The following is a 22,650-nucleotide window of genomic DNA, read 5'->3' on the forward strand; positions in this document are numbered from 1 at the left end:
TACCGGTGACACTCGGTGGAGGATATGGCACCGCACAAGAACAAAAGGTAGTGGTGGTCGGGGAACAGCCATGTTTATGTAGACATGATAGCATGGTTAATCACTAGTCTTTGGGTTGTCTTAGATCTCATCGAGCTACCACCGTAATTACGGTTCAGTTCAGAGCTGATCGACAAAGCTGCACATCGTTCAAAACCACATCATTCCGGCCTTTTCTCCGCAGACTGCCGTCCTACTAGAGCGGGATGCGATGGTAACTCGAGTTGGATAAGAGTGTCTTGGATGGCTGCACCAGGGGACAGGTCCTGGGTATTTACAGGCTGACTATTTGTTATCCTGCGTCGATCTTTGTCATGGCGATGCTCTCTAGAGCGCCCGCTTGACTCTGACTGGTTCACAATCTCAGCCCCAAGACATTGAGGAGCTCTACCACAAGCTATCGTCGAACCAAGACGGACTTTTAGCCGTGTTAAAACTCCACTGGTTAACCCTTGCATCTGGAGGGTCGAATTCACCAACCAGAATTCGCTGATCGTCATCAACTACCGGCAACAGTGGAATTGGACTTTCCACTATCGCGCTCTTGCAGACAAGGCTTATTACCTGCGTCCAGCTGAAAATCCCTTTTGGGTCATTGGCTAGTCGATCTATCAGTTTGTGGCTGCTGGAGGTTCGCTTTGCTGATCGATATCCCTCTTTTCGTGGACCTGGTGCCCTTGGAAAGCCTGAGCGTATGCCAATCGGAGGGTAAGCTTATGCGGACGCTACTATGGTATCATCTACTACAAGGGCCGTCCCGGGTAATGCAAAAGCTCTCTTTCTTCTGTGCGCCAGAAACTGACTCGTTGTTTTAATGGACGATCAAGACATTGTACGCCATCGACGTTGGTGGCATTCAAGAATGCACAATTTTCCGGTTAGGAAATGCCAGGTCTCACTGCATCGAAACATTGTCGATCATTATTATCCGCGCATGATTCATTGTGGTCGCTTCTCAACATAACTAACAGTGTACCTCCACACACCTACAGCTTGCTGTTCTTCCACACAGCGCTCCTCTTCTCGACAAAACTCAAGACACCCTCCTTCATGTTGTCACCGCCTTCCATTGTCTTAAATACACCATGCTCAATCCTGTTGGTGCTGTCCTTGGGCCCTTCTGCTTCCCACCCACCCAGCAACCCCTCGCGCGACACGATAACCGAATCGGGGGAATTGTTAGACATTTCCACCGCCCATCGCAGCGCCTCGGAGACAACTTCCTCCAGCTTGACAACCTTGTTCACAACACCCCAGCTTAGGAACTGCTCTGCGGTGTACATGCGTCCCAGCAGTGCAATCTCGGATGCGCGTTGACGTCCCACGGTACGAATCAGTCGTGGTAGCGCGCCGGCGATGGCTACAACGCCGCGCTTCACTTCGGGCAGGCCAAACTTGGCTGTTTCGCTTGCAATGACCATGTCGAGGTTAAGTATCATTTCCATTCCACCACCTAGACAGAGACCGTTGACTGCCGCGATGACGGGCTTCTTGCCTCGTCTGTTACTCAAACCTCCGAAACCGTTGTCTGCCCACTTGTCCAAGTTGGTTGTGCTGCTTTCGCTGTTCTTGACGTTCCATTCTTTCAAGTCTGCTCCGGCACAGAATGCCCGACCAGTGCCTGTGATGACGGCGCATCGTAGTGAGGGCTCGTTGTCGTACCATTTCCAGAGACGATCAAGATCAAAGCTCATCTGTCGCTGCATCGCATTGAGATGCTCCGGCCGATTGAGCCTAACAAGAAGGATATGAGGCTCGGGGTATGAGAGAACCACATTGGGGACCTCTGGGGGTGTAAGTGTCTTTGTCATGATTGTGATATTGTGAATTGATATTATTGTAAACTGTGGTAATGGTTTGAATGAATTACAGAACTGAAGCTCTTTATGAGATGAAGCTCCAACTCTACCGTAAGCTCGCTCAGTGTGGGGAACCTCGGCACCTCGGTCCTCTGTTCTCTCCAACAAAGGTAACACCCCAGACGATCGATCACCCCTCACGATGCTCAATACATACATACATGGGTTTCAGACAAGGATTCAAGGTTGAATGGTTTTATTCCCACAGCTCGCAAACGCCTCTCACCTCCCTCTCCGTTCTTTCAGTGGTATTAAGAAACTCAAATTAACAATGATACATTTTTTTTCATTCAACCCTTTCTCTCGAAGTTTGTTCATGCAGGGAGACCTCGCTTCTCGCTTTCCGTAAAGAAGATGACCATACGCCAGAGTTTCTTGACGAGATCCTCTGCTTCGTCGTCGAGGGCCTGTAACCGTTAGTAATTCGTCATATAGTAATTGAAAGGGGAAGGGAATACGTACGCCTTCTAGCTCTTCCACTAGAGCGGCTGCTGTGCCGTGAGCGCGGAGGTGCTCCTCCACTGCTTCAACAAGCATCTCTTCTTGGACACCGAGATACTCGACAATCTTCTTCTCAACAAACGGACGTAGCTTATCCTTAATGACAGAACCGTCCATGTAATCCCACTTAACGGACCACCCCCAAAGACCATCCTTGTCCGATGGAATTTCTTGGGCAAGGGATCGTACTGCTTGTGAGATCTCCTCCTCCGTCATATGTGCCGTTGCGGAAGAAGGCTCGAATTGGATGGGAATTAGCTGTCGCTTCGTAGAAGAATCAGCCTCTTCATCGTCCAAGAGACCTTCAACCTCCGCAATGGTGCGCCGTTGAGGAGCTGCCCTAGATGCCTGGGCCTTCTGAGCCGCGGCTCCGAGGGACAGCTTAAATGGCTGCGGTGCGGTGGCGGCGGGAGCTTGTCGCTCCTCCTCCAATTCTTCAGCTTGCTTGTCGAGGAACGAGTCGGCCATACCGCGTGCACGCTCCATCTCGACCTTTTCGCGACGCTGTTCGTCATGCTCTGCTCTCCTGTCGGCTTCGTCTTGTGCCTCTTCATCTGCTCGGTCGGCTGCCCTCTTGCGAGCCCAGACACTGTGATCGCGGTAGTATTGGTGGGTCTTGCGGCCTGCTTCTTTCTCGTCATCCCAGGCCTTTTCTCTCTCTAGCTGCTCTTCCTTTCTTCTTTCAAATGACTCGGCATCTTGACGTTCTCGCTCACGCTCTCGATCTATTGCTGCCTGCCTTGATCGTTCTCTGTTAGACCATTTTCTCTCGGCCTCGAGATACGCTTTGTCATCTTCCTCATCCTTCTTGGACTTGTATCGTCGGTAAAGCTCCTCGTCGCTTGCGTCTGTGTCGTCGTCCTCTTGATGTATGGAAAGGTCTGTGTTGGAAATGCCTCCATTTACAAAGGCAACCCGGTTCTGTCCATTTTGTCCCTTGGGGCCTGACGGAGCATGTGCTATGCTACCCCTTGGGCCAAGAGGAATGTTGTTGGTGCTAGCTGGTGGTGATTCAAGTCGAGATGCTCGTGATGGTCCGTTTCGTCGTCGCTCCATCTCTTCCATCTCTTCTTCCTTTCGTAGACGCTCCAGATCTCGCTGAGTACTCCTCTCGCGAAACGCAGCGATCTCTTGCGCAACGACTTCTCGCATCTCCGCGGGGATATCCGCAAGCTCGTCCTCTTGCGCCAAAGGAATATTAACCACTTCGACATTCTCGCCAGACTCGGTGTTGCCCATTGTGATATCATCGCTAGCAATGTTGGTCTTTGGGTAGAAAAGATCGCGAATGGCGTGCTTCAGTGCCGCCCTCGCAGCCTCAAGCTTCTCAATCCCAACGGAATCGTCCTGGGCGTCTTCGTAAGATTCGAGATACTTAAGCGAACTCTCGTCGACCGTCACTTGAAGCTTTGTCTTTTCGATACCCTCGTATGTGTCGTCCTTGGGTCCATCAACGGATACGGGTTGGCGCTTGACAGGGACATCGATTTGTTCCTCGTGAAGTAGCTTGACTGCGGAGCTCAGTGACCATGGATCGTCAAATAGAGCGAAACCAAACTTAACGCCTTTGTGGTCATCTGTGACACTCACCGCGGAATCCCACTTCCGCAGCTTTCCAACAGCACCCAACAGCCTTTGAATGCCATCATCGCCGCCAACGCCTTCAGAAATCTGGTGTATAAAGATCGTTCGGAGCTTCTCTTCGTTCGTGGGGGGAACAAGCACTTGGGGGGCTTCCCTTGCTCCTCGATCGCGATCCATTCCTCTTTCCATGCCGAGTCCGGGTCGTCCACCATTAGGACCAGGCATGTCGCGACCGCCTGTAGGCGCACCGGCTTTCCCTTGCTGAGAGGTACCGAGTCGAATCACGGGGGCGTTGAAATTTATGTTGGGCATGTTGGCAGGCGCTTGGAAGCTGGGTGGAAGGCCGCTTGGACGATTAGCTTGCTGGGCGCTAGACTGCTGGACACCTGGAGGCGCCATTCCTGGAGCAGAAGACATGCCTGGAGGAGGTCCTGAGAACATGTTAGATGGGTAATAGGGTTGATTTTGATCATGCGCACCTAGACCAGGTGGAGGAGCCATTCCTGGGGGAGCATTGTTTGATCCGGGATAACCTCCATAGGCAGGAGGCGCACCATAGGGATTGTCTGCGAAAGTTAGCTCTGTATAATGAAGCCTGGGGTGAGGAAACATACTGCCATAAGGATTGTATGCCATATTGGCGCACCGTCACTACTGAGATCCTAATATATCGATTTACGTTGAGTAATGGTAAGAATAATACCACGACGCGAAATAGTTTCGTTATGGTGTTTTGCGCAATCTGGATTCGCGCAAACGTGATGAAGCATCCAGGCACGAGGCTGAAGATGTTCTTCAAGGTGGGGCCGATGCAATCCACAATTTACCGCCTTATCGCACCAACATTTTTCCGGGTTATCGCGACTTTTCTGCTTCATCCGAGGTCTCGTTCAACTGCTCAATTGACGATAGCCAATTGGGTGATTACGTTGGTGTCCGTAAAATGTAAGTGAAGCTATCTTGATACCATTGTTCGAGAGTTGACACCATCTAGGGCTGCTTCACTCAGAACTGGCAGCGCAATGCTGTCAAGGATAGCTACGCCATCGACATGCCTCGCCAGAAGGACATTCACCACATCTCTCGCCTTCCGAACAGGCCCCAAGATCACCACAGAGGAGGAATCCTCACCAGCTGTCAATCCTCTTGCCCGGTCTGACCCTTTCGTTAGCGATCCCTCTGCCGAGGCCCGATCTGAAGCTCTTGACGAGGCCGCTTCCGAAACACGACCGAACCCTCTTATCGGCAGTTTCCCACCTGCCCCTCCTCGCAATGTTCCTGAGACGGCAGAATCAAAGACCAGCAGCCACACCTACGATGCCACCAAACCCTACACACTAGATATTGCTCAGATCATCGCCAACAAGGCCAGCGCATTCGGCAATGAACAAGCTTCAGACCCTATAGCCCGTCCCCAAATCCGTGCCAAGCCCGTTACCGGTCGCACAGTCTTTGTCAAGGAGTTTATAACCAAGACCAGCGGTCCTACTCCTATGATGGCCCTCAAGATCCTCAACAGGATTGTACGAGAGGATCAAGTCAAGAACAAATACCACAGCCAAAAGTTCCACGAGCGAAAGGGTCTAAAGAGAAAGAGGCTTGCAAGTCAGAGATGGCGAGCGCGATTCAAACACGGATTCAAGGCGACAGTCAGCAGGGTTATGGAGCTTAAGAAGCAGGGATGGTAGATGTTCGAGTCTAAAATATCGGCAAAAGCATCGTTGTATTATAGATGTGAGCATGTAAAATATGATTAACAAGGGACTTCGTTATCGTGATTACACATAGTCGTCGTCCCACTCCCTGGTTGGGCTCGGTACCGGGCTGGCCTTGATCTTGGGTCGTGATCTAAACACCGCCTCCATATCCTCCTGCGCCATCAACTCATCTGTAATGACAGTGGTATCCTCCTCGACCTTGGGAAAGTAGTAACTGGCCTCCTTTTTGGGGGGTACCTTTGGTTTCTTCAACGAACGTCGTCTTTCCATTTGTGCCTTTTGTCTCGCCTTATCAAAACCAGCCATGCTCTTCTGAGTTCGAGCAAGGAGATCAAATTCTTCTTCGGGAAGTGTCGGACTGGGGTCCTCTGCAGGAACAGGTTCTGTGGGTGGTGGAGTGAGTTCCAGATCATCGGGTTCTGGATCATCAAGTGATTCACGGGCCATTGTCAGACGTGTCCGCTCAGCAAGCGAAAGTGTGTGTCGTTTTCTCGGCCGTTTGACAGGCGATGGTGAGGCCATGTCCATAGACTCAAGGATGTGGTCTGCCATCTCTTGTGTCGGAGATAGCCGTGTAGGCATCTGCTCTGGTGACTCTTGACGTGGTAGAGGCGAGAGTGGTGGGGATGGTTGGGGGGATATATGAGGTGAAAGCTGGGGTGAAACGTCATACTCAGGTCGTGGAGATGCTGCGGCTGGCTCGTCCTCTGGCTCAGGGGAGCTGGTTCGCTCGACCGACGAAGCACGAAGGATGCGCGCCTCGTCTTGGGATGGTTTACGAAGGCTTCTAGCACTTGAAGAGACCGAAGCAAAAGAGTCGCTGGTATGAGAAAGCTTTGGTCGTACTGGGAATCGCTTTGCCAAATCCAGCTTCGACTTGAACGTCTTGATAGGTGATTCGGGGAATCCGTCTTCGTCTTCCAATTCACTGATAGCTTCTTCCTCTTCCTCCTCAGGCTCGCAGACTGGCATGCTGATCACTGGTGCGTTTTGGGAGGCAGGACGCTGTAAAAAGTCAAGAGCTGACGACTTTTGTGGTTTCGCTCTTTGGAGCTCCAGTTCCAGGTCGCGTACAAGGTCATCGTACTCGCTCAAAAGTTTCGGTTTTCCAAATGCCGCCTTCTTTGGGCTGACTTTGCCGAGAAGCAACGCTTCGTGAGCGCCGAATCCAAAGTCAATGCCGCTGTCCTTCTCCTTTCGCTGGACCTTTGTCGGAGATGGACCGGGTTGGTCGGCGGACATTTCATTGCGAAACCTTTGCCACTTCTGGAGTCTTTCTCTCTGTACGCGCACTCGACTATCGAGTTGTTCCAAGAGGCCAGTGCTGTGCTCTTCGAGTTCGTCGAGTCGGCCTTGCTGTACCCGTCGCCAAACACGATCGAAGGGCATTCCAAGAAGGGCGTCCTTTTTCACGCTGGCATCTCCATAGAGCAGAGTCTCCATCCATCGTTCGTTGCCGGACCAGTTGTTTCGGAGTGTACGCCACATCTCGCGTCTAGCATCATCAGATATGGTCGTGCCACCTTGGAGAGCATCCAGTGCTTCTCTCCTCCGGGCAATGCCCTTTTCCTTGACCGTTAATAAATCGGCAAAGTCGTGAAACCTTGAGCTAGCTGCCACCTTGCTATTTAATATGCGACTGATGGCAACCCTGTGCGCCAAAACCATGGTGGTGAGGTCTGTATTATCGCTCTTGTATCCTCGATCCTCGACGGCCATATCAAGTGCAAGAGCTTTGTATTCACTGCCTGATGCTACCTCTTGGGCAATAACATGCTTGAGAACAGCAGATGAAAACGCAGCAAGGACATCTTCCAGTCTTTCTCCTCGACATTCGTCCAGCATGGTCTTTCGCACGATGGCATCCCTTCCAAGCACTCCATTCTTCTTGGCTGCTTCGAGAGCTCTTAACAAGGCGGCACGGAGGTTGACGGATTGAGTTTGATCGAGAGGAGGAAAGAATGGTTTAAGTTTCTGATGTGGGTTAGCGTGTTTCTGTTGAGAGTAGACGATCGATCACTTACTTTTTTTGTTTCTTCAGGATCCCATAATGAGAAGAGGTGAAACAGAGCCCATTCCACACAATGGACTCTCTTCTTTAGACCCTGCGCGCTTGTGCCGTCTGTCGCAAAGGTCTCGGCACAAATGGCAGGCCAGTCTTGAAGTTGGTCGAGATCAAGAAGATTGAGGTTGGTCAGAAAGATTGATAGAGCAGAAGGCCCATGATGAGCATGAGTAGCTGATGCGGGTGGTGCATGATTCGCAGTTTTAGTGGTAAAACCAGCCACTAAACGGGCAGATCTTGTTCGCGGAGGCTGTACAGCAGCCATAGCGACATGTTTGATGATTGATTGAAGTTGAGTTTATGTTGAACAGTTGAATGTACTGTCGGTAAGTAAACTGAAAAGGCGGAGTGGAAATAAGGCTGGTACAGAGTAAACAAATCGGAAGTTGGTGGGGGGTAGCTTTGATCAACGGCTTGTGGGGCCGGCGGCACATACCCTGTAGGCATGTTCGATACATTTGCGCGTTGGAATATCAGCAACTGGTATACACAGGATATGGCGCAGCTCTAGAGGAACTGTCATAATCATAGTCTCGCAACTTGCTCCTAGCCCATGGTTCGGACATGATGTCAAGGGAGGATGTATAACGTGCGGGTGAGGCGAGTAGGCACCAACGGTCCTGTCGCAAACCCATACAGGTTTTCCATCGAAGTGGTAGTGAAGCGTTGGGATGATCGACGAAATCAGGTCTTCTTGCTTGAACCACACTTGTTCAGCGATCCAGTCATGCTTACAATTACCTGAAGGTATGACAACCTGGCTGCCATACATCTCAATCAGCAGAACCATAAAGACAAGATCCTCCCTCGCAATCTGAGCCCGTAACAGTGGCGTCGTAGGACGTTTTTCTCCAGTCTGATCTTGTAGCTGTTGCGTTGTACGACCTTTGGCCATTTCATTTTCAAGACCAGCAAATTCTGCCTTGATTCTATTGCTCACACTCGTGATCAACGCTCGACCGTAATCCCTGTCCCGCTGTCCTTGTTCACGATAATCGAGAAACGTGGACTCCATGATTGTGATGGCGTTGAGTGAGGTTGTCTTCAATATTGATTTGCAGATGGGTCGTCAAGTATACTTATAAGAGTTGGAGGAACTGATGTATGTGGAAGAGAAGCAATGTGGACTTTCAAGTTTGGTCTGAGACGAATTCATATAAGTGAATAAGATGGGGTAGGAACGATTTAACAGTGCTTGGATATGATACGTACTTCTCCCTTCTATATCTAGGTAGTAACTAACTAGGTAAGGAGGCAACAGCGTGCAACTTGGTATTTCTATTGTTTCTACCTTCCATACTACCAAGGCAGTAGCAAGCAGGGTACTAAGATAGGTGGTAGGTTACGTCAGTATATTGGAAAGGTTGATTGCAGCAAGCACAGGGGAACAAATTACTAGATCAGCATCACCTGGATGAGCGGCATATGATAAAACCTATACCTTTCTCATTAAATTGTGAGTATCATTATGCTTTGAAATTTAGACTTGCTGCTTATTATCGAACATCACTCTTAAAATTCCGATCTCGGTAGGCATTGAAGTAAAAAAGCACGAGTTTCAAAAACTACCATTCTATTGCAGCAGAGTTAACCTCCTAAACATCCCCAAGTAACTCTTGGGTGACTAGAACCAGAAACAAAAACGCCGAACAAACCCATCCTTGTCAGAACACACACCCTCACCAGAGTACCGATACCATCTCGACTCTACGGAGTCTCCTCCCCCTCAGCCATGTCCTGATCCTCAATCACCCCGTTAAGCTTGGTGGCAAATCTCAACATACGAATCTCGCTCTGAGCAAGTCGAAGATCCTGCTGAGCCTGTTCCTTCTCCTTGAGATAGTGCTCCACCTTGATGGCAGAGTTTTCGGTGATGAACGTAGACGTGCTCCCCTCTAGCGACTCGCATCTCTTGATAAGATCCAGAACCTTCTTGTTAGCACTTCTCTTCTGACGGACGAGCTCACGAACCATGGCCCATGTGGGAGGAGTGCGTCTCCCATTTCCGTTAAACTTTTGGGCTTCGCTGTTGGAGAGTGTTGGAACGAGATCAGACGGACCGACTCTGTCGGCCAGGGCATCCCTAGCCTGGTATAGACGTTCGATATCATCGTCGATCGCACGGATACGAGCGAGGTCGCTGGCATTGCGCAGGGCCTCTGATTGCTGCTGGAACTGTGTTTCCTGAGTGGTTTGATCCTCACGAGCATATGGGTTATATCGGCAAGACAACCCACCAGCGGTACGTAATTGAGGCATCTTGAATGAAATTTTAGAGATTTTGTAGGTCAAGTTAGAGTAGTTGAGCTTGCTGGAAATTGATGACTTGTGAAGTTACTGGAGTATTTCTTGTGAAGATGACGAAACATTAGCAAATAATTAGATTCGGTGGTGCTCTACTTATAATTTAGATGTAATAGCTAATGCCAAATATCATGCATGTTCTGACTCCAAGGACAATAGTGTTCTGACCATTACACTGACCATTGTACGGAAGGCCGAAATTGACAACAAAGAGACAACAGAGCACCAGCTCGCTCTGTTCACACATTAGACATTGATGGAGGAGAAGAACAAATAAAAGCAGTGTCAAAACAAGGGACATAAGACAGGCCATTAGTATTGGGACTTTGACTATGGAGAACAAAAACGGCCAAATGGAAGACAAAGACACTCTAACATGGCCAGAACACCGACATGGCCAGAACACCGACATGGCCAGAACACTGACATGTTCAAGATGTCGTAATTGACATGTTTTGATCGCTTTCTTATGTCAGACAGAAGATCACACAACAATAGAATAAAACATCCAAAATGATAGATTGGTGATGTACCAGACATCCTCTATCCTCAACCCTGCTCTATATCCCAGTATAATCCCCAAGATACCTCCCACCAGCCCTGGGCGATTTCAGTTTAGTCGCAAATGAGATCCGAATTAGACATACATACAAATTAATTTCTTCTGAAGATGGATCATCTGCAACCGAAGACCTGGTTCCGCATGCTTGGCCTCCATGTCATCCTCACATCTATCGATAAATGCCTTGGCGTACTTGAGCATGTCGTCGATCAATTCGTAGATCTGATTGTACTTGGCTTTCCAGAGATGCCTTTTGGTAGTGGTTACGTCGATTTCTGTCTTGAGCATCTCGATCCTTTCGTTTGCAACTCTGAGACGGGCGATTGTGGTTTGGTATGCGCGGTCGTATGGCGTAGCGCGGGTACGCTGGCTGCGATGAGTGGCATGCTTGGGCATTGTGATGTGTTTTGATGTTGTAGGTTGTAGATTGTAGGTTGTAGGTTGTGTGAAGAGTGTTGATGAGGCAGAATAGCTACTGAGAGGAGAATATATTTATAGGCTGAAGACTGGGTTTAGGCAGAAAGGGGTCTCTTTCATCATTCTGCTTCAAACGCATAGGGATGCCTTTGTATAAAATGTATACATTTACTTCTTTTAGTCATTCTTAGGTCTTGGTAAAGGAATCCTGGCTTGGTGCTGGTGGCACGTTAATATAGAGAGTGGCTTTAAAGGTAGATCTATGTAGGAAGGGACTCTCAAGAAAGTCCTCAAGGTACTTTTGATCTACCAAACGATGCATCACTTATCACTTTCATAGTTCTTGATCTTGTATCCACAGTCACTCCGTCACATACATTGCTGCCTTGTAGGAATTGTGTAATATTCACTTTTTTCCCCCGCCGGATTGTGACAGTGACGTGCAGCTGGCAAAGAACTGTCGGAAATATCATTTCTAAGGACCTGCATACTAGCAAGGTGAATTCCGTCATTTTTGTTTACTTTCACCTGACGTTGCCAAATCATCATTCCCACCCCAGGTTACTCCCCTCGCCATCGACCGCCCCCTCTTACCTGTAGTCATTCATGATGTCTACAAAGCGAACACGAGACGAAACGATGGCCACACTGCGACAGGAATTCGAAAATGAGGCTAAAAGGCTAAGGAAAGTCAAGAGCGAGGCTAGGGATGCCCCCGAAGAGGCAAGTCTAGACCATGCGAAAATTGTTTCGCAGCAGTGCCAGTTGACTGACCGAGCATAGTCGGACATGGGCGACACTCAGCTTTCCATCTCTGCTCTTCTTCGACAGCAGCGGCAGCAGGCCCTTGATACTCTCAATCGTATTGAACCTCAGCAGAAGCAGATGGAGCTTTCCCGCGAGAAGGAGATGGAGGACCTCAAGCGCGAGAACCAACGTCTTTACTCAGAGAACCAGGCACTTCAATACCAAATCGACACCTCTCTCTCTGAAAGCGCCAAAGTCACTACAGCAGTCGCGCCTCAATCAGCTGTGCCTACCGCCATGACCCAGACCGCATCTAACCTGGTGTCTCGAGAATTCGAACAGATCGCCAAGTATGCTCTGGAATTCGACATCACCGGTGTCACTACCAGTGAAATTGGAGTCCTTTGCCAGATACTGCACACGAAGCCTTGTCGGGATAATCTGAAGCGCTTCATGCAAGCCCAGGTCTACGTTGCCACGACACATCCCCACTGCCTGAGGAAGATTGGCAACGGCAGCATGGGAGCGTCGCTCTTGGCAATGCCGGCTGAGGTCAAATGTCCTTGGTGCCAACGTTTCAGATTTAATTGTGTTTGGATCGTCAGGAAGATGGGCCAGTGGATTATTGGAAGCGGCACGCCTACCTAATGCTCTTGTGAGAGGGAGATGTCACTGCTACAGTAATGTGTACCTGGGTAGTGACAGTTGCATACGGGATTCGGTTGTGACCGATGGATGGAACATTCTGCAACTTCAGCAATGATAGAGGGGATATCTGAGTACCTGGTCAGCAAGTGAAAGAGTAGCTTGTCACATAGGCTGAAGTGTTTGCCTGTACGAATAGAAGATATCACGAAATATGGAGGGTGGCTACCCAAGCGCCGAAGAGGTTGTGATGCAGATTAATTGTACGGGTGAGTGACCTCTTATATAGGCTCAATATCAGATGCAAACGGTTGTTTGACGAATGGTCTTTGATGCAAGACACGTAGGGTTACGAAATAATAATTATCCAGTCGGTCTTGGGCCGTGCATAGCGTTTATCCAAGTGACTGAAAGGAAGTAACTGAAAATCATATTCTTTCATGTCCTTCTTTCTTTAGCTGGAGGTGATCTGTTGGGAGCAACGCTAGGGGTCATTTTCTACGGCTATATGCATAATGATGTCCTGTTAGTTCACATCACAAAGGGGTAATTTCATGCACACGGAGAGATATGAATCCATTGAATAGCAATTGATAATAATGTAGCCTTTCATGATATGATCCGTTGCCCGCATCAGCTAGGCTCTGATATACTACAAAGCCCACCGCCCTGTCTATGACAAAGACGTCTTCTAATAAATGTGTCATCAGTAGGCGAGAGATGAAAGAAGGTTATGACAAAGAATGTCTCGCGTTTGTGCTGTTGCTCATCTTGCAACCTCGTGTGTTAATTATTTCGACTTCGTATAGTTCTGGGAAGCAAGAATGCCACCGAAAAAAGTCAAATGACTCAGATCAGAAGTCAAATGACTCAGATCAGAACACATTAAGCTTCCAGAGACCTTCAGCCTTGGTCAACCATATGCATCCTTTGTCGAGGTGCGTACTGCACCACAATCCATCCTCCCTGCCAGAGTGACACACTGCAACAGCCCAATTACCGATAGCAATCTCTTCTAGGCAGAAGAAACATCCCGGCTCTTCCTGGTCTGCAAAGGCGGCCAGGTTTGAGCGTCTGTATCCAGACAAGAGCGCATGGTAGATGATGTGGATGGAATCCGGACGGAATGTATGAAGGTTGCTGGCGTCAAAACCCAACGCTGTCAAACTTTTGGCGATGAAGCTTTCCTGGTGATCGCGGGAGTTAGACTGGAAGGATTTATGCCCCGAAGTGTTGCAGCCATCAACCATGTTGATTTCATCTCGGTCCGGATCGGTCAAGCCGAATAGTCGAGTGTTAGCATCATGCTCGTTCGTTTCGATCTCTTGCTCCATACCAAAGTGTTCCGTTTCTGCTTCGAGGCGCATTATGGCGGTCTCTAAACTCTCCCTTTCGTACGTGAGATATTCGATACCGGCTTTCAGGTTCCGTGAATCTTGCTGCATCTGAGACATCAGACTAGGCAGATGCAACTTGTTCTGCATTGCGACCGCAGAGTCGGAACGTTCAAGATCTATAGTGAATTCAACATCCGACTGTTTGACAAGTCAACTATATGAGGAAGCGTTTAGTCTTGATGCAGCACTTACATCATGGTCGTTGCCGCTATCCCTCGCGATAAGAGCAGGACCGTTATCGTTGGCGTGAGACATGATGGTAGTGCTCTTCTGTTAGTTGGATGAAACTATACGTATGCGTTAGAGAAGTGAAGAAGAGGTAATCTGCAAAGAGAGCGACTAGCGTCAAGAAATAAGCCCTTGACTTAGTTGGCAGGTGCCCGGCGGTGTGTGGGAGATGGCAACCTGCTTTCATGGCCCAAAGGCAAGTCCACTGGAAATTCTGTCGTTTCTTGTGGTGGTCTTGCAAGATGAGGATGAACAATGTGTCATTGCGAATTTTGCAGCGACTTTATGTTGCTGTGGCACTATTAAAACTTTGATTATAGGCCTTGATACTGGATGTTGTTGAGCTTCTACTTTGGTGGCTGGTACAGCTTTAAACAGAATATGCCTTCGGGTTAGGTCTATACTATTATGTGCGCTGCCTCCAAGGTTCTCTCTGAAGTGCAAAGCAACGCCATACCATTTCAGTAGAAATTCATCCTAGACAATGTAGTACTGAGGCTGTAGAACCTGAGGCTCACCTAAAGGAGTAACGAGGACAATGTCTTTAAACCGACCAATAACTAACTTTACCAATAAGAATATATACGCTGTGATACAGAAAAAACTGAATTCTATGATGATGGTCCGTAGTTTGTTTGATCCTCCATGAAGGCTATCCCCTCCTGGCTGGAGCATGTCTTCCTATTAACAGCGTGTTGATTAGTGCACAATCACTGTGTATCAGCCCCAAGAGGTCTCCGTTTCCAATATGCAAGGTCCTCATAGTATATAGACCCATTCCGTAAGGCGAATCGCAGAAGACCCAATACTAGGTGCCTGCGCGCTGTGTTTGGACTGCTTTGCCTTATCCATGACGCCTTTTCTTGTAGGGCCGCCCTGGTTGCCATAGTTTGTCAATTGTAGTCACTCTCGATATCTTTGTTCGAAATGAATTCACTATCAGCCTGATGGTATTATTGTTCCGGGTCAGTTGATATCAGGCGAGTGGCAAACACACAGGGACTTGAGGCAATCCATATGAAATTATGAGTCCATCTAGGCTATATATGCACTAAGAGTGATACAATACCTTTATTAACCGCTGGTTTAGTATCGTATTTTATATGATGCATCTGGTCGCTTTTCCCTGTTGAACATCTATCACTTGCAATCATCGCCAAAACCAAAATGCACTCCGATATGGATAGCAGCGACAACAATACAATTAAAAATGAGCTAAGCCAAAGTCAAAACGTACCTCGACACTAAAACACCTATATATCTTGAACAATATCTCTAATTGTTTATAGCCAGGGCACGCTAGCTGTGCTGTCGCCGACAACATGTCTCAAGACCTCGCCGACGCCAATGTTACTATTGCCCGTCTGGACGAGAAGTACCATGATTTAGAGGAAAGCATGGAAAGGCATATAATAAGTCTCAGAGGAGAGATAAAAAACCTGAAACTTGAACATTCCCAATGCGCCGACGTTGCAATGCTGGTAAACGACTTGAAAGAACGGGTTGATCGATTGTCGACCGAAAGCACAACCAACGACGTCCTCATGAAGAACTACAAGCTTCATATCACGATATCAGAACTACAGGATGAGATGCAAGAGAAAAAGAAAGACATCAGTAAACTCACCAAGGAGAACCGAGAATTGCACCAAGTCATGGATCAGCAGCGCATCGAGATTGACAATCTTGAGCGAGAACTCGAGGACGTTCAAGATGAGAACTTTGGTTTGACGCATGCGCAGGATGACATGTCTCATAGAATCCAAGAGCTCTCGAAGGAGAATGATCGATTGGAAAAAAGATTGTTGAGGAGAAGAGAAATTCGCAGCATCTTCAAAGCACTTGAGCTACCAAGGCTGCCCTTCAAGTGGCAAAATAACAATTTTCTTTTTTCATATATTATTCAGGCAGTATGTTGGATCTGGGAACAAGGATCTAAAAGCAGGAAGAGATAATTCGTTGAGATAAATAAGGCTAACACCTTACGCGCCCCTCATTCAAAAATCGTCCCAAGTTGGTAGGCATCAAGAAGGAAGGAGCAAGCCCGCTCCTGCCGTCCGTGATTCACAGAGCCGCACCAAAGCCTCTAGGTATCCAAGCGCGCGATCATTCATCGTGCCAAAATCAACCGAATTCCCCCTCACTTCTATTTTCTTCTTCTACCCTCAAGCACCTTGCACTCTACAGTCGATCTGTCCGCGAAAGACACTACGATGCCAAAGACACTGCCAAGTCGGCGGTCTAGTTATCGAGCTAGACCGTACAGTAATTGGAGTGTGACTTACAGCCAGCCGCATCAACAACCATCCCTCGACCCCTACATCGATACAAACGATGAGGGTCATCATTCCGAAGTCGTGCAGCCCGCTGCTCAAGTAGGAGAATGTGCCCCCGAAGAGATCACGCAGCCAGCTCAGAATACTGCCCACCAGGACAGTCATGCTACTGGTCCCTCTGACAATGTCAATACCTGGGCGAACCAGCCGCCCCATGGCCCCCGTTACGGGCCCTGGAGACGCCCCTACTACGATAGCTATCGACCCCCCCGCGACATAACTATGGTGGACAGCATGGTCCTCCAGTCTGTCGGTCGTGCCGGAAGTCGTGCCCCTCCGGGACTGGCTATTCACAGCAACAGCCGTGGTGGCGGCATACAGCAAGACGTTTTTACCAAGGTGCCCAGCTCCTCAAAGACCATCGCCTTCCGCGTGGAGAGTGAAGAAACCCTCATCCAAGCCTACCGTCAGGTCAAATCAATGAACCCCTCTGCCTCTGTTGGCGGGATCATGTTCAGTGTGGCGCCGAAAGCTGACTCTCCCTTCACTGAGATTGACAATATCCGCTGGGGATCCCTCACTGGGCGTCGTAGCTTCAGTTCCCGCTTCACAACTGCCGCAGCACGATCTTTTCGAAGTAAGTTGGCTTTTGTTTTACCCGGGTTGGCAGTTACTGATTATTCATAGATGGAAGATCCTGGACCTTCGATGTTTGAGGCCCCGCGCGCACTGTCATGTATGGAACGATGAAATAAGTGAAGGGATATCGGATTTAGGAGTGGATCAAGTCATTGTTTTGGGATTACGAGCTGTCAGGTCAACGCTCATAAGAAGAATCAAATTATGGTCATCCGAGCATGTATATTCCGGGTTCATCGACACATCTAGACTTGTATGCTCGACAGATAATATGACTGACCTCTTGTTAAACTACTAAACCTGACCACTAAGAAATGCTGCCGCCTCTCTGACTCTCAGACGGATGAAGTCAAATTGACCTCCGAGTTTGTGGGGCTCTGCTTCCGGATGTAACGCTGTCTCGGTAGATGTTGATCCACAATTATCGGCATCGCCATTTTAGCCTCAGCACATCAAATGAGTATGAGAGACGAGATTAGTATAGCATTATGTTACTGAGATCACACTACTTAGGCTATTAGCATATATACTCTGAAACATGGAGGTGCCTCCAGTTGCAAAAGAAGGAAAAGGTTAATGTAGAGACTAAGGGGATCAGAAGAAGTCAATAAATAAACCCTGTCTACTTGCTATGTGATGCTCTCTGTGATGGCGATGGATACTCCAGATCTGTGATTTTTTTTTGTTCCATGTCCATCTAACGCAGCACCTCTCCTCAACACAGCACGACTTATCAACCTGTCTCTATTTGCTTCCCATGACCGGACACAGCTCCTCGCTTCATCCCACACATGCGCTTAGTGGTAGGGGGCGTAGGCACCCCAAGGGAAAAAGGCGCGCAATCTGTTTCCGGAAGCCATCTCTACAACCTGGACCAAAACATTGCAGTACGGGCCATTGACCTTGCAGTACTTTCCGGACGGGAACAATTGTTCAGTAGCGCCGCTGCCCTTGGCTGCAACCTCGTGAAAACAAAAGCACCTGTTCTTGGTTCCGTTTTGGAGAAATGAATGTAAGTTCTTCCTGCTCGTGCATTTGGCAATGTAGCGTTTGAGTTGCTCGATCGCTTCCTTTGAGTGACTGTTGTCGTCCAGGAGTAGTAGATCCGAGACTATATCCTCGGCCGCAGCGTTGTCGTTGGTAAGCTCCAAATCCGCAATTTCTTCCGCCTTGATGGAGTTGCTGCGAGTTACACGTACTGGCTGAGCAGGTGTATGAGCAGGAGCAGGAACGGAAGCAGGTGTAGAGAGGTTGTTGAGTTTATTTTTCTCGCGCTTCAGGTTATTTCTTCCACGCCTTCGCTCACGTTTCTCGCTCTGTTCTTTGCATCTTGCCTCGTTTTCTGCCTGGCGCCGTTCACGCCTCTTCTGTGACTTTGTCTTTTTCGGCTCCGCATCTGCAATGATTTGCGGCGGCGGCTCAGTGCCCTTGATTTGGCTTCGTTCGAGTGTTTGGATGCGGTTGGCGTTGGCAATTTTGTCTTGAAGGAGCTTTTCGATGATTTCATTCTGTTCATCGATTCTTCCCTGGAGTCTTGTCTCTTTATCGTATGATCCCGCCAATCGGTCAAAATTGGACTGCTCCTGGATTCGGGCAGCTAGATCCTGGGCAGTGTAGGAAAGTTGCGTTCGAAGATCCGAGACATCTCTTCTCAACTGGCTGTTGTATGCCCAGAGATGTCTGTTTTGGCTAGTAATTTCACGTTGCTTCTCATGCAAGATCCCGATATCTTGCTGCATACGGAAAATCGTAAGTCTGGAATCGTCAAGGCGGCGTGACAGCTCAAATGTATCCTGAGCATCTGGATGACGTTCGCAGGAATTATCATCGGGAGCATTTGAATGGAGGCCCCGTGGAATGGAATGTGAAGAGCCAGACATCCTTGGTTCTGGGGGCCTGTGCCAACGATGATGTTGAGAGGGAACAGAAAAAGAGAGTGTGATGTAGGAAGCTGCGATTCAAGGAGGGATGGGGACTACCTGATGACCTACAAGCAGATGAGCTGTAGATTATATGATAATAATTACCTAGGCATCGCGATTGACAACGCCTCTCCTAGTAACTTATGGGAGTTTAGCGTAGCTTTAGGAGAAGATTTCAATAAATTTACAAGTTTATTTATAAACACTCCTCATTTTAACAAGTCATGCTAGGACAAGAGATACACAACTATTGATCTTACATAATAATGAGCCCCCTAGTGATGCAAAGCTTCCATTTTCACCATCAATCCTTTTCATCACCTTCTTTTATACCTTTGTTCCAAATGCCAGGCTCTTGGGCCGGCGGGCCGCTGTGGCTGTGAAGCTGGATATCGTTGCGGTTGATAAGCGCCTCGACGGTCGTCGGCACTGTCTCGTCTATCATGACGATGATCTCGGCTCCATCCATGGAACTTTCGTCTCTTTGTGTATCCATCCTCTTCATCTCTGCGGTAGTCTCTCTTGCGAGTCAGGCTTGGTAGTGGCACCTCGTGCCTGCTTGAAGCTCGAGGGTCTCGTGCTGGCGTTGATACCTCATTGCCAGTATCTCGCCTGCCAGTATTTCGCTTGCCAGTACGCCTTTCGAAGAGCTCATCTACATTGCGGAAGCCGCCCTCAGTGCCATCCTTGTGGTCATTATCGTGTAATCTAGCAGGGTCTCGGTAGGGGTCCCTAGTTCGTGAGAGTGAGAGTGAGAGTGAGAGTGGGAGTGGGAGTGTCATAACAGCTTCTGGCGCTCTCGGCTTGGTAACTTCATGCGTGGGCGCGGAATGGGATAGCAGCAGCTTGTCAAGTTCATCAAAATTAGAGTAATTTACAGAAGGCTGTGTTGTAGTGATCTCTGAAGGTTTCGGGGGCTCACTCTGAGCAGGAGCCCCTGAAAGTTGATCAATTCTTACCAACGATTTTGGGGATTCGTGCAGATGGTGATGAGGATCATCACCATCATCATTGTGGGTGGAAGTGAGGACTTTGATTTCTTTCCGTATCTCACCGTCTTCAAGTTCCGATTGCGAGTGGCTAAGGTGGTGATCTTGGAAAGGGTCTCCATCAGACTTTCGAGGTGATTTGTTGGCTTCGGTCTCCTTTCGAATCTCACCGTCTTCAAGTTTTGATGGCGAGCGGCTAAGGCGACGATTCTGTAAAGGATCTCCATCAGGCTTTTGGGGTGGTTCGTTTGCTTTAGAAGCAGTCGATTCTCCACCATCGACTGATGGGATAGGGCTGCACGGGATCGGACTCATGTCGAGTTCCCCGGCTTCTTCAATTTCAAGGTCCACTCTGTTGGCTCGATCGTTGGGTGCGACGGTGATAGTGGTCAGCAGAATCTCGTTGTAATCGGGCATTCGTCGACGTTGCAGGTTGATCCATGATATCTTGCACGCATCCGAAAGGTCAGGCAGTCCCACAGGATAACCGCCAGGTCTTTTGCTAGCGGAATAGACTAGAAAGTAGGTTTCACAACTCATGTTCGCAGTGTAACGGTCGAGGCTATCGAGAGCTTTGATAATGACAGTTAGATCTCTGGTTTTGACGGGGGCGAAGCTGTCGGCAGATTCTCTTTTTATTGTCTTGGAATAGTCCACAATGCGAGACATCAGTTGCGCATGTCTGGACACGATTCGACCGTCGTCCTTTCGCTTCTGCTGATAGCTTTGAAACCGCTTTACTATGGACTCTTGAATTTCTGGTGGGCGAAAGTTGACACAGACGTCGTCGAGTAATCGCTGCTCCAATTCTGTGAACTCGTGACCATCATCGACCCTACATATCACAGCCCATCTGATGAGGATAGGAATGAAGCGATGGTCGTTCTCGTTAGTGAATAGAGGATGAGCCATGATTCGTGTGAGCTGTCTGCAAAATTCGTGGGACCAGAGTGGATTGCGTTTCATCTCTCCGTGATGATCAAAGCATTCATTGGTGCTATTTTCGAACTCCATGTGTCGATACATCGAGATTAATGCGGGAGGATCGATGCCGAAGAGTTGCAGTGACATTTTCCACGCCGCCAGCAGACTGTGAGCCCCCTTGGAGTAATGCTCCATAGCCGCCTTTTCCAAGCTATGTTCCCAAAGATCGTTGAGTTGATCCCCCTTGGCTTGATTCCAGACGCCAGTGCGTCGAGGAGCGGGAGAAGAAGATAATTGACGACGTGATTCGGTACTTCTTTTCGTGGTTGGGCCCTTTTCTCGGATTAGTTGGGTCATATGCCGGACTCCCTTTCGATACGCTTGCCGCTGCTCGGAGATGACCTTGGATTCGTACTTTTCAGTGTCGGAGGTATCGTCCTCCCATTCACTGCCATTGTCGTGGACGTCTCTGAACTCATTTTTTTCATCTTCACTGCTGTCGCTAATGTCGACTACATTCCATGGGAGAAAGACGGTTCTGTTTCGGAGTCCTATACCTTGAGAGGATGGCATCATTGCCTTGGCTTTGTTCTTGGACCCTGGCGGCCTTCCAGGCTTCCTTCTCTTGCCTATTCCAGGACTTCGAAGTTGAGTGCCTGGGCTTTGGTCAAAAGTATGGACAGTAGGATCAACAGAGGGGTTATTTGGCTCGTCTTCGGCGTTCATTATCGGCGCATTTGTAAGTTCTTGGAGAGAAAAAAAAATGGTTTGCTGGTTGTGATATTGTTTTCTGCTGACTCAAGATCAAGGCCGGTAGGTACCCGTGCAGGTGGGTAGCAAAATAATAGGGACTCAAAGCAATCCGGACGAAATTATCAGACCACTCTTAGGCTACATAAACACTAAGAGTGATCTAATATTTATGCTGATCACTAAATCAGTATCGGTCTTTATGTAACCCGCCTGTCGTGTTGGATGAAGACCAACAAACAACAAAACCAACCATTCACTGAACCCCGCGCAAGCCAAGGCCACCTGGAAGAAAAAGGGAGAACAAAGAAATTTCGTTATTAGCAATAATTAATCACATTCTATTCGGTTCCATTAATTCTGCAACTAGATGTAGCTAGTAGGCTCCCTAGTCGTCGTCGTCATGGCATTTGATGATTATGCTCCTGGGTTTTCCCACTGGGAGGAGCCTGTCTAAAGCCTCCAATGAGCTGGATGACCCTTCAATATAGGCAGCCCAGATGTTTGTGTTGGCGTCCAACTTGGCGGTAAAATTCTTCTTCACTCTCTTGTCATCCCCCTCAGAAGTGTTTTCCGCTCGCATGTCCTTTATGTCACCCATATTGACCGTGACGGATTCGACCACCGTGACGGGACATGTGGGTGGAGACTGCGAAGGGACGATGGAAGGCTGTACATCCGGGCGATAGTGATTGTCCTGCTGGTATTCCCGTGTGTAGGGTCTTACTGGGGGAGGTATAGGTATCCCCTGTATCCGTGTGTAGGTTCTTGCCGGGGGGCAGTAAGGTGGTGTATCTGGATTTGGCTGTCCTGGGTCTTGGTAACTCCTTGAGTTCTGGCGTCCTTGGCCATGTGGAAATTCTTGTTGGCCGAAACAGGCCGGGTTGAAGTCTCTCCTCCGGAAGCACTGCCTCCGACATCATGACGAGGCGGCGACCCTGCGTCGTACGGTTCATGGCGACCTTTGGATCCTTTTCTTGTTGCGGTTTTGGGCATTGTCTTTGACTGCCTATTGGAAAGTGTCAGTCAATATCTCGAAGCAAAATGTGACGCATGTATGAGCCTACCACACGTCTGGTTTTGT

The 22,650-nt window shown here is 48.7% G+C and overlaps 12 protein-coding genes across 12 annotated transcripts; 3 read left to right on the forward strand and 9 right to left on the reverse strand.

The window, feature by feature from the left end:
• Positions 1-1,025: 1,025 nt before the first annotated feature.
• Positions 1,026-1,850, reverse strand: FGSG_05872 (uncharacterized protein; the record flags this gene model as incomplete). Its single annotated transcript, XM_011326173.1, has 1 exon — positions 1,026-1,850. One exon carries the CDS (start codon positions 1,848-1,850, stop codon positions 1,026-1,028), a length of 825 nt encoding a protein of 274 aa, XP_011324475.1.
• A 242-nt stretch (positions 1,851-2,092) lies between these two features.
• On the reverse strand, positions 2,093-4,619 carry FGSG_05873 (uncharacterized protein; the record flags this gene model as incomplete). Its single annotated transcript, XM_011326174.1, has 3 exons — positions 2,093-2,305; positions 2,361-4,414; positions 4,598-4,619. 3 exons carry the CDS (start codon positions 4,617-4,619, stop codon positions 2,213-2,215), a joined length of 2,169 nt encoding a protein of 722 aa, XP_011324476.1. The 3' UTR covers positions 2,093-2,212.
• A 51-nt stretch (positions 4,620-4,670) lies between these two features.
• On the forward strand, positions 4,671-5,671 carry FGSG_05874 (uncharacterized protein; the record flags this gene model as incomplete). Its single annotated transcript, XM_011326175.1, has 2 exons — positions 4,671-4,673; positions 4,964-5,671. 2 exons carry the CDS (start codon positions 4,671-4,673, stop codon positions 5,669-5,671), a joined length of 711 nt encoding a protein of 236 aa, XP_011324477.1.
• Positions 5,672-5,761: 90 nt separating this feature from the next.
• FGSG_12831 (uncharacterized protein) lies at positions 5,762-8,781 on the reverse strand (the record flags this gene model as incomplete). The annotated part of the gene is made up of 3 exons (XM_011326176.1): positions 5,762-7,696; positions 7,726-8,016; positions 8,203-8,781. The coding sequence occupies 3 exons, from the start codon at positions 8,779-8,781 to the stop codon at positions 5,762-5,764; spliced, it is 2,805 nt and encodes a 934-aa protein (XP_011324478.1).
• Positions 8,782-9,473: 692 nt separating this feature from the next.
• Positions 9,474-10,025, reverse strand: FGSG_12832 (uncharacterized protein; the record flags this gene model as incomplete). The annotated part of the gene is made up of 1 exon (XM_011326177.1): positions 9,474-10,025. The coding sequence occupies one exon, from the start codon at positions 10,023-10,025 to the stop codon at positions 9,474-9,476; it is 552 nt and encodes a 183-aa protein (XP_011324479.1).
• Positions 10,026-10,554: 529 nt separating this feature from the next.
• Positions 10,555-11,028, reverse strand: FGSG_05876 (uncharacterized protein; the record flags this gene model as incomplete). The annotated part of the gene is made up of 2 exons (XM_011326178.1): positions 10,555-10,670; positions 10,722-11,028. The coding sequence occupies 2 exons, from the start codon at positions 11,026-11,028 to the stop codon at positions 10,555-10,557; spliced, it is 423 nt and encodes a 140-aa protein (XP_011324480.1).
• Positions 11,029-11,838: 810 nt separating this feature from the next.
• FGSG_05877 (uncharacterized protein) lies at positions 11,839-12,444 on the forward strand (the record flags this gene model as incomplete). Its single annotated transcript, XM_011326179.1, has 1 exon — positions 11,839-12,444. One exon carries the CDS (start codon positions 11,839-11,841, stop codon positions 12,442-12,444), a length of 606 nt encoding a protein of 201 aa, XP_011324481.1.
• Positions 12,445-13,316: 872 nt separating this feature from the next.
• FGSG_05878 (uncharacterized protein) lies at positions 13,317-14,093 on the reverse strand (the record flags this gene model as incomplete). Its single annotated transcript, XM_011326180.1, has 2 exons — positions 13,317-13,976; positions 14,031-14,093. 2 exons carry the CDS (start codon positions 14,091-14,093, stop codon positions 13,317-13,319), a joined length of 723 nt encoding a protein of 240 aa, XP_011324482.1.
• A 2,531-nt stretch (positions 14,094-16,624) lies between these two features.
• FGSG_05879 (uncharacterized protein) lies at positions 16,625-17,058 on the forward strand (the record flags this gene model as incomplete). The annotated part of the gene is made up of 2 exons (XM_011326181.1): positions 16,625-16,979; positions 17,030-17,058. 2 exons carry the CDS (start codon positions 16,625-16,627, stop codon positions 17,056-17,058), a joined length of 384 nt encoding a protein of 127 aa, XP_011324483.1.
• A 720-nt stretch (positions 17,059-17,778) lies between these two features.
• On the reverse strand, positions 17,779-18,720 carry FGSG_12833 (uncharacterized protein; the record flags this gene model as incomplete). The annotated part of the gene is made up of 1 exon (XM_011326182.1): positions 17,779-18,720. One exon carries the CDS (start codon positions 18,718-18,720, stop codon positions 17,779-17,781), a length of 942 nt encoding a protein of 313 aa, XP_011324484.1.
• A 500-nt stretch (positions 18,721-19,220) lies between these two features.
• FGSG_12834 (uncharacterized protein) lies at positions 19,221-21,542 on the reverse strand (the record flags this gene model as incomplete). Its single annotated transcript, XM_011326183.1, has 1 exon — positions 19,221-21,542. One exon carries the CDS (start codon positions 21,540-21,542, stop codon positions 19,221-19,223), a length of 2,322 nt encoding a protein of 773 aa, XP_011324485.1.
• A 617-nt stretch (positions 21,543-22,159) lies between these two features.
• Positions 22,160-22,522, reverse strand: FGSG_05881 (uncharacterized protein; the record flags this gene model as incomplete). Its single annotated transcript, XM_011326184.1, has 1 exon — positions 22,160-22,522. The coding sequence occupies one exon, from the start codon at positions 22,520-22,522 to the stop codon at positions 22,160-22,162; it is 363 nt and encodes a 120-aa protein (XP_011324486.1).
• Between the last annotated feature and the right edge of the window lie 128 nt (positions 22,523-22,650).

This window comes from Fusarium graminearum, chromosome 3 (genome assembly GCF_000240135.3).
Source record: "Fusarium graminearum PH-1 chromosome 3, whole genome shotgun sequence".
NCBI classification, from domain to species: Eukaryota; Fungi; Ascomycota; class Sordariomycetes; order Hypocreales; family Nectriaceae; genus Fusarium; species Fusarium graminearum.